General features: G+C 32.4%; 1 protein-coding gene across 3 annotated transcripts in view; it reads right to left on the bottom strand.

The window, feature by feature from the left end:
- The window catches only part of LOC130442595 (proton-coupled folate transporter-like), a 55,385-nt gene that overhangs the window by 16,438 nt on the left and 23,076 nt on the right, over window positions 1-15,871 (bottom strand). For 2 of the 3 annotated variants that reach the window (XM_056776861.1, XM_056776862.1), the window contains exon 2: window positions 1,511-2,486. In XM_056776861.1, coding sequence (XP_056632839.1) covers window positions 1,511-2,486 — 976 coding nt within the window. Of the gene's footprint in view, window positions 1-1,510; window positions 2,487-3,316; window positions 3,427-15,871 lie in introns of those variants that run through there. The other variant, XM_056776863.1, reaches the window with a different exon arrangement.

The raw sequence follows: 15,871 nt of genomic DNA, 5'->3' as shown, positions 1-15,871 counted from the left end.
GCATGCATAATTACGTTTCTCAAGTAATTTCTATCTGCATGAAAATAACAAAATTTATAATAATATTCTGAAGTGTGACCATCTTATTTATAAAAAGTATATATGGGATAAAATTATTCACAAATAACATATCAAGCTTTGAATTGCATATTTTGAATTTTATTTACAAATATACAGGGTATCTAGCCAGGCTTCACCAAAACATAGTTACAATAAGAAGAATATAGATATCGATAAGATATAACATGTAAATGAGAAATTAGTTTACTAGTACCGTAATTTTCATGAGTCTTGAATATTTCTTTCATATTTTGTCTCTTAATCTGAGTAACTGTCTAAGAGTGGATGATTTTTGTTATCATTTTTTTTTCAAATATATCAACTAATCTTCACGAGGTTGAAGATTTTCCTTGGTGACTTCATTGATTATATTTTCCACAGAAATTATACCAGGTCTACAAGCTTCAGCTACTGTCTCTTGTGGGTTGGATTGGATGTTATTATCAAACTAGGAAACAATTTGGGTGTACCATTCTCTCTTCCTCTTCCCTTCCTTTTCATGGGAACCTGTCATGTTCAATTTCTAGCAGTGGTTTGCCTAGTGATCTCAATTTGTTAGGTTTATGGGTTTTCTCCCAGTTTGCTCTTTGTTTTCTGGCATTCTATCGACGTATCTTATCACATCTTGAATTACTAGTTATTCTCTAATATCCCGACTTCTCATTCGATCTCCTTAATTGTTGTTTTGTTCTCATTTCAGTCCTTTCAAATATTCTTTTTGTTGTTGTTGATCTGACTTATGTTTCCATTGCAATTAGTTCATCAGACCTTTGGCTTGTCTTTCTCATAGATGGTACGAGTAAATGCTGTTGGTCATCTTCTTTCTCCACTAGTACTCCATCATTCACTGACACAATAAGTCAAATGCTGGATCTCTTCTTGTGGAACCTGCGTTAACATTGTTCACGCTTCATATGATTCATATATTGAATGGTGTAAGGCTGAGGCTGTCTTGCAGTCGGTCATGAGCTGTACTACTCTGGATAGTTCTCTTCAGCCTCTATCCATTGTTATATTTTCAGTTTTCAGATCTTTAATAATATTTGTAATATTTATATTTTGTCAACAAATAAAACAGACTCCAATGCTCAAATCAAGTTAATGGTAAGAGCGCACTGCTTTTACTACCGTTACATCAAGATTCACAAACATTCTTTGACGTGCGTGTAACCAAGTTATTGTATTGAGAGGTAAACTGTGTACTGCATACATCTGCAGTCCCTGAAGACGATAAATTATCGAAACGCCCATCAAACATTGTAATTGTGATTGTTGGTGTAGTAGTAGCATAAAAAGTGTGTTCAATGTGAATATTAGCAACATTTCCAGAAATTTTAACATCAAAAATAGGTAATAGGTTATCATAGAGGAATTGAAATTATCAACACTACTAACTTCAATCCAATGTTCATGATTACTCTGGATAAACATATATTTCAAAAATTCTTACCGTGCATCGGTCCGATAACTACCATTACAACAAGCATCAGCAGCATCACCTTCTTTCTTCTTTTATTTTCTCCTTTTTTAAAAGCAACTCTAAAAGTATCTAGAAGATGCTTTACGTCAAAAAAGTCTCGAATAAGAGCACAAGGTTGATTTGGCAACGTGGGCCGGTCTAATTTTTTAGGTTCCTTGATAGATTTATAGCCGTAATAGAATGCCATTATGTACATAACTGCGGACACAGAAAATGTACCGTAAAAACCGATTTTTTTATATAGAATTCCACTTAATGCAAGTCCGATTGGTATGCCGAGGGAGCAAAATACATTAACTATACCGATTCTTAACGTTCGCACATCTAGGGTTGTTACATCACCAATATAACTGAATATACCCATAAACATGGTGAACCATCCGCCGGTTATAGCTGGGAAAAATCCCTCTATAAACCCACTCACTTCCATGGGTAATTCTTGAAAAAAGTATGTACATACCATAAGTCCCACAACCGTCATGAATTCACCAACAATGGGAAACAACATGCAAGGTTTTCTTTTACCCCATCTATCACTCCATGATCCAATGAACATGATAAGGAACGCCGGTAAAGCACTTTGTAGCACTGTTTTCCATACACCCATACTGGCTACCAATTGCTGTACTTCTCGTTCCTCCATTGTATAGTTTTCTGTTCTTCTTTCAGTTAATGCATCACATACTTCCGGAGAATAGCCTAAATTTACTCGGCAAGCTTTTTCAAGATTCAAATTCTGAGTGGCAAGACTAGCTAAAACACTAGGTACTATATAACAAGCTAACATTGGTTCTACTGTTATATTTTCAACGAAAAAATTATAACGGTCTTTCCAAGTCATGTTAGCGTCTATGAAATTGGCTTCTTTTTCTTTTGATGCCTTTTTCTCGGCCTCCGACTTGGTATCGGCAGACCCGACCATTTTTCTCTTCGATTTCCTCAAAACCTAAAACAAAGAAGGCCTTTTTTGATTAAATGGAAATTGTCGTATTATACCCAATAAATTTTGACGATATTAATTATTTCAAAGTTGAAACTGAAGAAATATGATAAATCTCGAAATATAATGCAGCTCATATGTTCTATCGCCATCTTAATATAGAATTTTTTATATCGGTAGTGTGAATTTTTGATAGATGATAGCAATATATGGATCAAATATCAATACCACAATATTCAAATTTCAAAATTGTAACAATCTATCCAAAAATAAAAGGAGTAGTAGTAGTAGTTTGAATTTCAAAGTAAAATTTTCACTGGAAAAAGTTACTGAGTGAGAAGTTGAAATGTGATTCAGCTCAAAATTAGATATTTGAATAGAAGAACTCATCTTCTGAAAACAATTTTAGTACAGAAGACAAAAAATAATTGATATCTAGGGAAACAAATCACCTACCACTGAGGTCAAATTGAGAAAAGGCATGAACACTTGAATTGATCTCACGCGCCTTTTTATTGATATGATAACTTATCTTACTGCATAAAATTTACGAAGGTTTTCAGGTGTTTTAGAGCCAATAGAGTTTTAATTTTCTTTAATTGAAAAACCAGTACATGGTACTAGCATTTGACATTGATTAGGAGCATATTATGTCTGCGGCTGTTCTTGGAATCGAATAATTTCCATATTGAGTGTGACGCACTAAGTATATTGGTTTCCATCAAAGTATTACTCAATATCTTCGAGACAATACATTACAAGAATTGTTCTAAATAGGAATTTGTCATACACTGATTTTATATCAAAGTTGCTAGACTACATAATCAACTTCTTACCTGATTTTCTATAGAACTGGTTTACCGATACATGAAACTAAAACCAACAAAATATTCATATCAATTAATCCCTCCTGTTTTGAACTCAAAGCACAACAACCGAATGAAATAAAAAAAACAATAATTATGCTGCTTTATTTGTACCTGTTTATCTTTCCACGATAAATTCGTACATTTTTCAGTATCTTTTTCGAATTTTGTCACCCAAGGTTCTTTACTGAGTGGAAATTGTTATGACTAACATCATAATTGAACATAACTTCATAATCAGAAGCATTCTTTTCCGCTTACCAAGCATAACATTCAGTTGACGATAAACATAGTTATAGTTTCGATTAATACAAACATATTTTGAATGCCTGTATGATAAATCAATAAACCACGGTTGGAATTTTATCATACAAAAAAATGAACTAATATATGTTAAACCAAATTTTTGCATCAATAAAAAAGATATAATGATTGGCTCGTTGATATAATTAATAAAAATTAGTCCAAACAATAACGATTATTCTCCTCAACTTGATATTTTAAGTTTGAGTTGATTTTTTTCTTTGAGAATTGACCTTGAAAATTCATCCTCTAGTTTAGTTCAAAGTAGGAATATCTGAAAGGGTCCAATCACCTTCACCTCTTCCTGGAGGTGTTTTATAACGTCAACTTTAGTCATATTTTTGAAAAGTGATGCGTTAAATATTCTATTTCATAAGGAGCAGATTTTTTTCTCCTTGAGACATAACTCGCCGGTACATTAATACATTTACCTAGTTTTTATTATATTATTGCGTGAACAGAATAAAGTTTCAATAGTATATTATCAGATTGAAGGTATTTTCTCTCTCTTGCATTATACATTCATTCAAACATTTTGTTTTGTATCAATGTTTCTCTATTTTGACACTCACAACTATCAGTATACATTATTATGATATTTCTTCCATCAATCCTTTCTAAATGTTGAGGGTTAATTGACAAAAGCTTGTGTTCTATAGAAAACCTTCTTGTCACTCGTTCTAAACAAAACAGAAATTATAATCATAGGAAAACATTCTATGTACTTATTGTATTACTATTACGATTTTTGGATTCTGAAGACAGCTAGCACATTTTTTTTCTGGTTTATATGTTTTCTCTCTAATTTCTTTTCAGAAATTTGTCGAGTCCTATAGATAATACAAATTTCACAATCATTTCATTTGTTACCTTAGTATGACAGACGTTCTTAAAGAATTTGGATGGTTCATTATGAAAGGAGTAAAAATCGGTGTAATTGTTGCGCCACCAATAATGAAGTGACAATCGAAAAATTAAATATGAATGAGGAACTGAGACAGCATGAACGTTCATAATTTGTAAAATCATATATCCCAGAATCGGCACCTGGAATGCCAGAAGTTTGTTCATGAAGGAAAACTAGACAATACCATCAGACAAATGCACAGACTGAAGATCACCATCCAACGCTTAAGCGAATTTCCATGGCCTGTAAGTGGAATATGCCAAAAGAATAAAACTACACAACTACATTAGACGATAAAACAAATAAAGTTGTAAAAAGCTTAATTCCACTCTCAGTTAGAGCCATGTTCATCAAACTAAATGCCCAACTTATAAACATAAATATAATCCAGCGCTATGCTCCCACCGCAGAAAATCCTGATCGAGAGGTTGAAGCATTTTATAAAGAAATACAACAACTGCTAGTATATACCAAAAACAACGAAACTACTATAATAATGGGCGATTTCAATGCAAGGGTTGGAAACATTGATGTAGATAAAATCGTCGGTAAATACGTAGGGGAGACAAGATAGTACAATTTTGTCAAGAAGAGGAATTTGTAATTACTAATACATGGTAGAAACTACCAGAAAGACGTTTGTATAGTCGTCAATCTCCGCAGCATCATCCAGATAATATCGTTCGCAACCAGATCGACTATGTCTCAATAAAAACAAGATTGAAAAGTCGGAATAAAAGGCTTAATATATAAAACTAAAAATAAATCAAGAATTCGCAACAATAAAGTCAACTACAACACAAGATACGAATATAAAATATGTCTGGGATCAAATTAATATGCGATGGTAAAAGTAGAAGAAGAAGAAATAGGATATGCCAGCCCAAATACCAAGAAAGAATGGATGGCAGTAGAAACTCTACTGATGATGGACAATCGGAGATTACAGAAACATAAAATCTTCGAAAAATACAGAAAATAAATACGTACATTAACCTGTAACAGGTATACTAAACGAAAACAATGAAATGGTAACAGAAGAACAAGAATTAGTAAAAGTATGGCAAACATATATACGGAAAACATTCGCTAGCGATACACCACCAATATTCGACAGGAATAATGAATGTGAAGAGGTTCCGGACGAAATCCGCATAGAAATGATGAAACTAATAGAAGAAGAAATTTTGTTGCCATTTTTCTAGTTATTACAGGGAGTCTATGAATGGAGTAGTTTTGTCTCCCTTTTGTCAATTCAAAATAGATTATTCATAAGCCCAAATATAAACTTTTCTTGACTTTTCCGGCAATAAATTTATGAGGCAACCTTCTTTAATATCTGCTAGTGTAAAAATGAATTGATCTCCATTTTTTGAATTTATCGGTTTTCAACGAAAATGAATATAAAATATGGAAACAATGAGAAATTTCTAAACTGTGGCGAAAAACATGATATGTTAAGAAACAGATTTACTACACGTATATTCAAAGTTGATTGTGGCTCAGTGAATATTCCAATTCCAACGTCCAGGGCTCGCACTGGTCTAATAAACATTTACTTTTTGAATTTTTTATTTTTTTTTTGTACAGAATTAAATTGAGATATTTGGATCACATGATAGCATTTTCAAAACCCGATTGTTGTAGGAAAACTATCTAATAAAACTAAACCAAGAAAGCATCTGACAGCAGTAATTAATGATTCATGATTCACTGCCGTGAATGATGGTTATTATTAAGGTCGTGCAAGCAGACATATAATGGGTACATTATATAATAGTACAAAGGGTCCCGTATTTTCATCACAATCTTCGAGTTCCTTCTTGAGAAAATTTCCACCCAATTTATTGAGAAGTTTATAAATTATGATGTTTATTTTTTTCTTAGCAGCTATTGATTTTGGGAATGAAATTAAGAATAAAAAATTTGATATGAAATAAAGTAAGAGTTGCTAATTACACGCCCGTATAATGTCACAGGAATATTAAAAAAATACCCGTAGTTAGTTCATTGTGAGTGCATAAACATCACAAAATTTCAAATTTCTAGCAAACTGAAATTTGAAAAAAAAATAAAAACTTAATTTAACTCACACCTTTTAAGGGTGATATCTCGGAAAGGGGTAGTGAAAGGAAATTTTGTTATAGGAGAGACCCATCTTTATTTCATACCTCCTGTAAATTGTGTCATTAATTTAGAAGCACACTGTATATATTTTGTGGTATTTTCTAGTGTTATATTCAAATTTTTCTCAATTATTTCACATCTAGGACTTTTATTTTTTGAGGAGATGAAAGAAATATGCCTATGGAAATATCGATATTTTGGCAAGAGCAGGAACAACAAAACAATTATACATACATCATTGTCAAGGGTTTAATGCGGTAACTACCTGAAATTTACAGATTTCATTGGTTTATTCATTAACATGAGTTACGAGATAATGTAAAACTAATGTAGAACGGAGAATTAATGTACCTACGTTCTAAGTAATGTTTATAATTCTAACAAATCATGTTTGTGCTTATTGTAACTACGTGAATACTGGTTATAAATAAATAATTTTAGTGCTTAGCGTCTCATTAGCAATATTTTACTGAATCATTTATAATGAGATGGTTTTGGTGGACATCCGCTGATACTTCAAGGTTATGTAATTTTTCTAAGAAGGTGTGGGAATTAAATTCCGGAGATGTGGGTGTAATTTGGGACTGACTAAACTGCATTATCCCGAATACATGTACCTAGCAAAGTGAATAATCTATCCGGTTCACTACAGACCTTATATTGATAGCATGTTTGGTGGGTATTTTGTACGATCGTGAAAAAAACTATATTAGTAGTGAAATAGGTGAAATATTTCAAATAGGGGCACGAATCAGTAAAAAATAGTCCACGTAAAAGACCAAAAACAGTGATCGTTTCCGTATGCTGATCACATCTGACCACTCTTGCGTTGTATAATCCCCAAAGAAACCATCAGAAAGATGTTATAAGAGGATTGAAATATGCAAAAGATTTGCGCAAAGATTTTGTTCTTAATCAGTAACAAAAACAAATGAGATAAGCGATCTGTAAGGATCTGTTGGTCCATATTCAAAGCGAGTGCAGAATATGTGTGAAAACAATGACATAAGTTTCTATGTCAGCGTTCTGGATGGGCTGAAGCTAGCGTTTTCCATATACAACCTCAACTTACTGCTATACAGTGGAATTTGCATCACGATAAATGAACGGTCCATTTTTCAATAGGACTCTAACGAAACTTTAACAATTCTGTAGTTCCGATATTGCCCCACCCAACTTTTTCTTACTTCAAGAGATAAACTTACACTGCAAAGAAACTTATTATTGTGGTGTAGAGACTGTTGAAGAAGCTATTTCCGCGATTCTTAACGGATTAACTTCAGATGATTACCAAAGATGCTTTGAACTACGTAGGTAACGTTGAAATCGTCGTACAGATATAAAACAAGGCTATTGTGAAGGTTGATAGTAGAAGTTTGTGTGAAACTTCATTTGCTCCTTTTCATTTAAGTTTCTTGAAAAAATTTGATGAATATGGATATTATCATTCAATGGAATTTCACATTTGCTCTTGTGAATACAGACCATCAAGTGAAAATTCTGCACTAGAGACATTTGCTGTATGTTACGCTGAATCCATGAAAATAATCACCTTTTATTGGTGTTATGTTGAAAGGACATGATGCAAACAGTTTGAGAAAAATATATCGTAATATACGAGTATACATAGTTATTAGAAGGAAAGAACGGTTGGTATGATTTAATAATCACGAAAAATTGATCACTATGATTTTTGATCTTCAGTATCACGATATCGTATACATGAGGTTTTAATGTATTGTTCAGAATGCCAAAACGAAGATTTATATCATTTGTCAAGTTATCTTTATTGGGCTGGGATATTTCAAGAACATGTGGCTGAAGAAATTATTTTCGACAATATGATCGATACTGCAATTACGTAAAATGTTTTGAATAAACAAATTCTTATTTACAGAATAAACTGGTTTGATATTGTTTTGAATAATAATTTTATTTTCAAAACTTAAAAAGACTGTTCGCTTCTAAATCCGTTTTTTTATTATTTCTTTTCATATAAATCAGTTATATTCTTAAATATACAGAATATACGTATGCATTCAATTATTTATAAAACGTTGCATGATAAAAAATTTCTTTTATAAAAATTGTAGATGTTAAAGGAGCACATTAAATCATTTGTTCTTGTACAAGGTAGCATTAAAAGATGAAACAAAAATAAACACAGATTGTAAAATTGAAAACGTCAAAAGGGCAACTATAAATGTATATCCTAATAAGAAAATAATAAAAATCATTGACTTGTTTAGTGGTGTTGTTTTGATATAATCTTCCTAAAAATGAAGAGAGAATAGTGGTTCTACTTGATTGTTTCTCGCTGACACATTTTCATTTCTCGATTTGTAGAGATACATTTCGGCATTCAAATTTCATTGTATATAGATCTCACCTTCTAATTTATAATCAATAATTCAAGCCCACACATTTACTTTCCGAGTGTGTCGAGTATGTGTTTCTATACAATGTTTTCCTGTAGTTGTACTATTACTTCACAGGTTCTACGGTTCTACGGTCGAAATACTTTTTGGAAACAGTTATAAGTGTGAAAATAACTGTACCTTAAATATTCTCAATAGAGTTAAAATAAACACCAACTTAAACAATAGCGTTTCTCAGAGTAAAATGAGGAATTTAATTCAACGTAACACAACTTGTAAAAATGTAAAACAGTAGATGTTATCTCACCTCAGTTGCGGACCGTGATAGACCATTTTAACAATGTTTTCATAAGAACACACATTGTAGAATTTTTATCGTCTTTGTCAGTTTTCATTGATTTGGTCGGCTTCTGTGCTAAAATGATTAATTGCTAGAACCCCTTCACTTTTTTGTCTATGAAGAAAACTCGCAATGTATCAATTCTCGACAGCTGGGACAGATTCACACATTCTGTGAATTAACCTTGCTGAGAGATTGTTTTCTAAATCAATGTATGCTTCGGGACTCACTTAGTATTGCCCAAGAAATATGATGTTCTTATCATGACTGCATAAAGCCAATTTAATTCCCCAAAAATTCAAGATAATTTTTGACAATATCAATAAGCAGAATATAATTAAGCCACGGATAACAGTTGTTTATCATATCCCATGAATTTATGAAGATGACTCTTGGAGTTTTTTTTTATGTTGAAACTCAAGTGCTCTAGATCGCTTACCCCTATTTTCGTCCACACTCTATCGCCACAAAAAATGAGCAGCAAACGCAATATTAATGTACTTTTTTGGTTACAACCACAATTCCAATCATTATCAAACTCTATCTTTCCCTCGTATTGATATAAATCACACAAATTCTGATCATATATATTCTTATCCACTTCAAATCATCTGAAAACTAGAAATGAAAAAATTCACATTTTTCACGATTTTTCCGCAACTACTGGCAACATTGAATTGAAATTTTATACGATTATGTTTTGGAAGCTGATAGATCCAATGAATTTGTTTTTAAGTCTCACATAGAGGGCGCTAGTTACACAGTTCGTACCATGTAGTATTGAACATAACTTTCAATATTAAATTTATTATTATTATTTCCAAATAGTATTCCGAAAACGATACACTTTATCGAATTTTATCAGAAGTACCTTTTTGGTGTGAAATTGAATGATGCTGAGATTTTATTTACTAAATTCAAAATTGAAGAAGTTCAAAACTACTAGTACGAACCGTGTAACTAGCGGCCTCTAAAAGTCCCTGTTTAATAGATCATCGAAAGAGCGCGCAAAGCACGTTCCCGTATCCCAGATGAATAATATTACAAAAACAGCGTGAATCGGAAAATAGGCGGAGTGTGCAACTTATCAACATTATTGAATGCTGGCATTTCGTTTATAGTTTTTTATCAAGGTATCATAAGGCGAGCTTATTTGAGTGCTTATTTTTTCTGAGAACTCAGAAATATTCCAGTGTTAATAGACTAGTCGCATCTGTATCACATATCGCTACTTTTTTTTAACTCTAAATTATTTTGGAAACTAAAGAAATCAACAGCAATGTAACATGCCGATTATATTTGTTAAGAAGATACAGAAAATGTAACCAAAAAAGGCTCATTACATTTTTTGAGGAACAAAGTTTTGTCAAACACGCTTTTTTGGAACTAATTACAATAGCTTAATATATTTCTTCAATACAAACAACTTTTATGGAAAAAATTGTTTATATTAGGCACCGTTTTCGATATAATTGACTGTTCCGGGATGTTCCTCACATACAGAGTATAACATAGTTACATAACAGATTAATTCAATGACAATACAATATATTCAGTACATGTAGAGATGTTGAAATATAACAACATTCACTACTAATATTTATTCCATCAGGTAAACGAGAGATAATTATAGAAATATTTATGATGGTGAAACATCTTCAGTTATACTGCATGTCTCATTAATATATTTCTGGCAATATTCAAGTCAATTTATCGCATGGTGCACGTTATCAGGTTTGAAAACGCCAATCCGAGCATGTAACAGGATAACACTTCGCACTTCATCAATGATTTGTGGTCTCATACATCAGATTAATAATATGAATTAATAATAATTAGACACAATTATTATTACAAAAATATGACATAGATATAAAGTGAAGATATAGAAATCAATCAAAATAAACTTCTTAGATTTACCTACGTGGTGGGTTTTTCAATCCTATGGAAAATCCATCGAAGAATGCTTACCTTGAGGATTGCATTGATGAATCCACCTAAACCTAGTATGTCCAGTATCTACTCATGTTTCGTCCAGGTAGTAAAATTTCTGCTTTTTCTAATAATAAACTATCTTCGTCAACCATTCTCAAAATTTTATCTACTGTAGGTAACTCATATTGAAAGAGAAAATTATGCACAATTCTTTTGATGGCGCTTCTGTTCAAATAATCAATCAAATTATCAATTTTTTTTCTTGATGGATACTTTTTTGGGTCGGCCACTGAATGATTAGCTCTGTACTCGTGAAGGATTCGATAGACACATGTAGAAGATACTCACGAAATTTTTGGAAATAACGGCATTAACAGTCTTGTCATCCTTCCCTTGCATTCCATTTTCATGAATATGTATTTACAATCATTTGTTCTTCGCTAGCGTTAAAATGAAGCTTTTTTGCTCTCTTCTTAGGCGAGGTATAACTAATATTACCAACTTCATCAGCAGTATCTGTATCAGACATGTTTAAGAAAATTATACAGTACAATAATACGATGCCGTCTCTGTACTATACCTGATCTAGCGGCTTCTGCAGTGATGCGGCGTGCGCCCCTCCCATGCAGCTTTTTATTTGTGGTATATTATGGTACCGATTTGGACAAATAACGATGCCACGATTCGCTTAGCCCGGGACGTGCTTATCAATTTCAGAACAGATATTATGACTTCAGACTTTTATTTATGACCGGACTTGGGCGTAGCGTAAGTTTTATTAGTTTTATCTATATATTTTGTCACAATAAATAAATAGACACACAGTATGAGGCAAGAAGGGTCTGAAATCCTCTGCGAAAAATAAAAAGATCTGTTATTCTTCCTCTTCCGATTCATCAGTGAATATGCATTGCGTCAGAGGAGATTTCAATCGTTGAAGATACAGATTGTGTTGAGTGTGGAGAGCACTATTAGAGCAGAATAGAAGGCTTATTCACCCATAGGGAGGTTAATACATCACACTAAAGCATTTTTTTTTATTTTATATAAATATATTGTTTTTTAGTTAAGTTAAATTCCTACCAAATCTCGTTATGATGAAACGATAACGTGTTACGTTATGACTTTGTCCGAAATAAATCTTAAGAAAAAATTATTTTTGAAATGTGGAGCGTACTTTACCCTATTTAGAAAAATCTTTTGTTCGTTTATGGTTCACAAGAAGTAACAATTCTCAACATGTTTCACATATTCTTGTAACAAATAACAACTTTGTATTTAACCGGAAGCTGAAAAATATCGTTCCTGATGAAGTGGACATTTGCAGAAAAAAATTGAAAAGCAAGGATTTGGACATGTGAATCGTAAACTTTTCCATGGCTTTTATTACATTTAGGCGGTATTTTGAATAAGATTGAACTTATTGTTGTGTTACTATTTGAATGTATGACCAGACCCAGAACATTTTGAATGTTTATGATTCTTCTACGACCCTCATTTTTCAGTTTTATTACTATTTACAGATGCGGTCGTAGATAATAACAAAAACAATTTCAGTTCGTAGTGGTTTTTATTTGTATGTACGTTGCATCTAAATAAACCTGATTTTGACTTGATTCATTTATATCTCCTAGATGTTTGAATATAATCTACAATTAATTAAAAATAAAAGTGACGTCTTATCAAGCGAACTAAAGAAGGAAACAAAATATTTGTTACTACTATCAAATAACACAGCTTCACAAAAAAATTGTTGCCTTGAATATATTTTTATAATTTCAAGTGCCAATATTATGAACATATTCATGAAAGTACTAAACATGCTATTATTTTTATGATTTTCATAATATCTCCCATTTGAACAATTATCAACATTTTCCATTCATGTTTGGGCTTCAGCGCACTTTTCATGCGCATAAAATCATTAAGTGATTCCCATTATTAAACCTTTTACTTCCCCTCCAGAGCAACTGAGATCTAAGTTTTCATGATATAATAATTTCTTTCATGTACTAAACGTTCATTCTATTATGTTTGTTTCTTTTGAAGCATGAGTTCGTCATGTTTGTTTAACAAAAAGCAACTTCAGACACGTTGCCAAGCAGGATAATGTTCAATATTTCGATTTCGATATGGACAAACTAGTTTTTGTTGAGTCTTCATGATTACGGAAAAAAAAGAAAGTCCTAAATCAAACTTTGGTAATTCTATAATCCCATAATCTTGATAAATCAAATCTTTAATCCAAACTTGCAGACTACGAAATGTCGTGTTTTACTCAAAGCATATTTCTCTCCGTCTATTCCCTTTTCAAATTTTAGAAGTCATTCGCATGCCCTTAGTAACAATGATGTTGAGAAATTCACAGAATATTTCCGAAACTAGTATGGAAAGTTGGAATTGTGACCAATAATATATTAAAAGTCAATCTACTACAAAGGCAACAAAATCACTGTTGACCAGTGTAAATTAGAAAAGTTTATATACTAAATATCCTTTTCAAATTACAAGTATTTTCTCAAAAAAATGAAGCATGCTATCGTTAAGATGAAAGATTGAATTTATCTATTCCTGTCTTGCGGCAACAGTAGTCTGAAAAAACCCGGTTTCAATTTTTTGAGTGTTTTTGGGAAGATGATAGAATACATTATTCTTTATAACTTGTCCCAAGCTGAATCGTCTGGATTCGAATCAAATTATAGAGAAGGCAGTGAAGGGGGAAGCATCAAAGACCGCACGATGGATGTGTCGAGCATTATCATTAAAAAAATAATATCCATCCTCAATTTCTGGTTTCTAGAGGGTCAGAGCATTGGTAGATGTTATTTTATTAGACAGCTTTAAGGAGGTTAGTTTTCCACTCCAGTTCTCGATCAATACAACTACCTGGGCACGGTTGTCTGCTCTCTCAGTGCACTCAAAAAGTATGGAAGTCTATTCACAAACCCTGGATTCAACGGTATTTTCCATTGTTGTTTTCTAAATTTGTTATTTAAGTAACATTATTTGGTTATAAACCCTACAAGAATGCATCATAATTGTTTTGGATTGAAGCAGTTGATCATTTCCAGCACAAATTCAATATTCATGAAATGCATTGGAATTGGAACCGTTAGAGATATTTATGCTGAACATACTATTTGCTTCTATCACTACATCAATACTCACAATTACACTGTCTGACACGCGTTTCGATAACCAAGATCTCGTTATCAAAGAACGAAGCTAACACTGTATTTAGCTTATATAAAATCTACTATCCAGTGAACGTTAACATTCCAATGTCCAATTCATGGTGTATATTAGAAACAGAACACGTTTTGTAAAGAACGTCAAGGTGTTTAACTCATAATGAAAACGCAATACGACTCGCCCAATAGTATAGAGGCGTCGAACAGTAGCTGGACTACAAGTTCACGGACTGCGTCATATCAGCAGTTTGTACCAATTCGATGCCTCGCGTTACATCCAATAGAATTAAATAATTGCTGTGAATCATCCTATGTACTTCTGTTCATTTCATTTTTTCTCGATCACACTACAGCCCAGGCTAGTTCTTGGCATATACAATGTGAATCCACGCCACTTTGTTGTCGATAACACAAGCCCATCCCTTTATTTAATTGGTGTGGGTTTCGGATCCAAGATTTTAAAACTCTTTCTATATTCCTCCAATCTCCCCAATCAAGTCATCTAAACCTTGTTTTTTGATGCTACTTTTACATTTTCAATCCCGTTTTTCTCTTAATTGCTTCATAGATTTTCACTTTGGTTTTCCATACCAACTTGCTCTCAGAGACATTTTCATTTTATCATTTGATTGCATCACCATTTTTCGTTATGTATATACCAATATAATCAAACTCCAACACGTTTTTGACTGTTTTGTCATCTAAGTCTCTCTTCAGTCGCTTCTGTTTAATTTTCATTGATTACCAGTCCTTTGCTTCTAATTCTATTTTTAACTCAACCGGTTCATGTTATGTCCTTTATATTAAAACAACATCATCACCGTAAACACATATTTGTGTAGATTTTTTTGAAAAATGTCCCTCTTTGGTCCATATCCTTCATTGCTTCCTGCAGAAGAAATATAAAATGTGTTCAAGGCAGACATTGATGCCAATCTGATAACTTCCTATGTTGCTTGTATTAACCTTGGCATTTAATCTTTGTAAACTCAGCAAGACTTTTCATATCAACTTTGTGGTTGTTTGTAGATCCTCCATACTATAATTTAACCATCTACGCGCTATATATTGTCAAAAATTTGTTTGAAGTCTGTGAAAAAGTATGTCAAGCTTAATGTTATACTTGTGATATTCATATTTATTGGAAGAAAGTAAGAGTTGTTTTCTACAGCATAGTCTAAACTCAAATTTGAGTTCACTTTCGAACTTCACAATTAGAAAAGCTCAAACCACCTACTTTGTCATTTGCACTTACTGTTTTGTTCATGTAATCTCAATTACATCTGCCAAGTGGATAACTTAACGTTCACCAATCATTAAACCCTACGATATTGATGTCTGTCA

The sequence above is a fragment of the Diorhabda sublineata genome, chromosome 4 (assembly GCF_026230105.1).
Source record: "Diorhabda sublineata isolate icDioSubl1.1 chromosome 4, icDioSubl1.1, whole genome shotgun sequence".
Lineage (NCBI taxonomy): Eukaryota > Metazoa > Arthropoda > Insecta > Coleoptera > Chrysomelidae > Diorhabda > Diorhabda sublineata.
The sequence above is the reverse complement of the archived record's forward strand: the minus strand, read 5'-3'. Positions and strand labels throughout refer to the sequence as shown.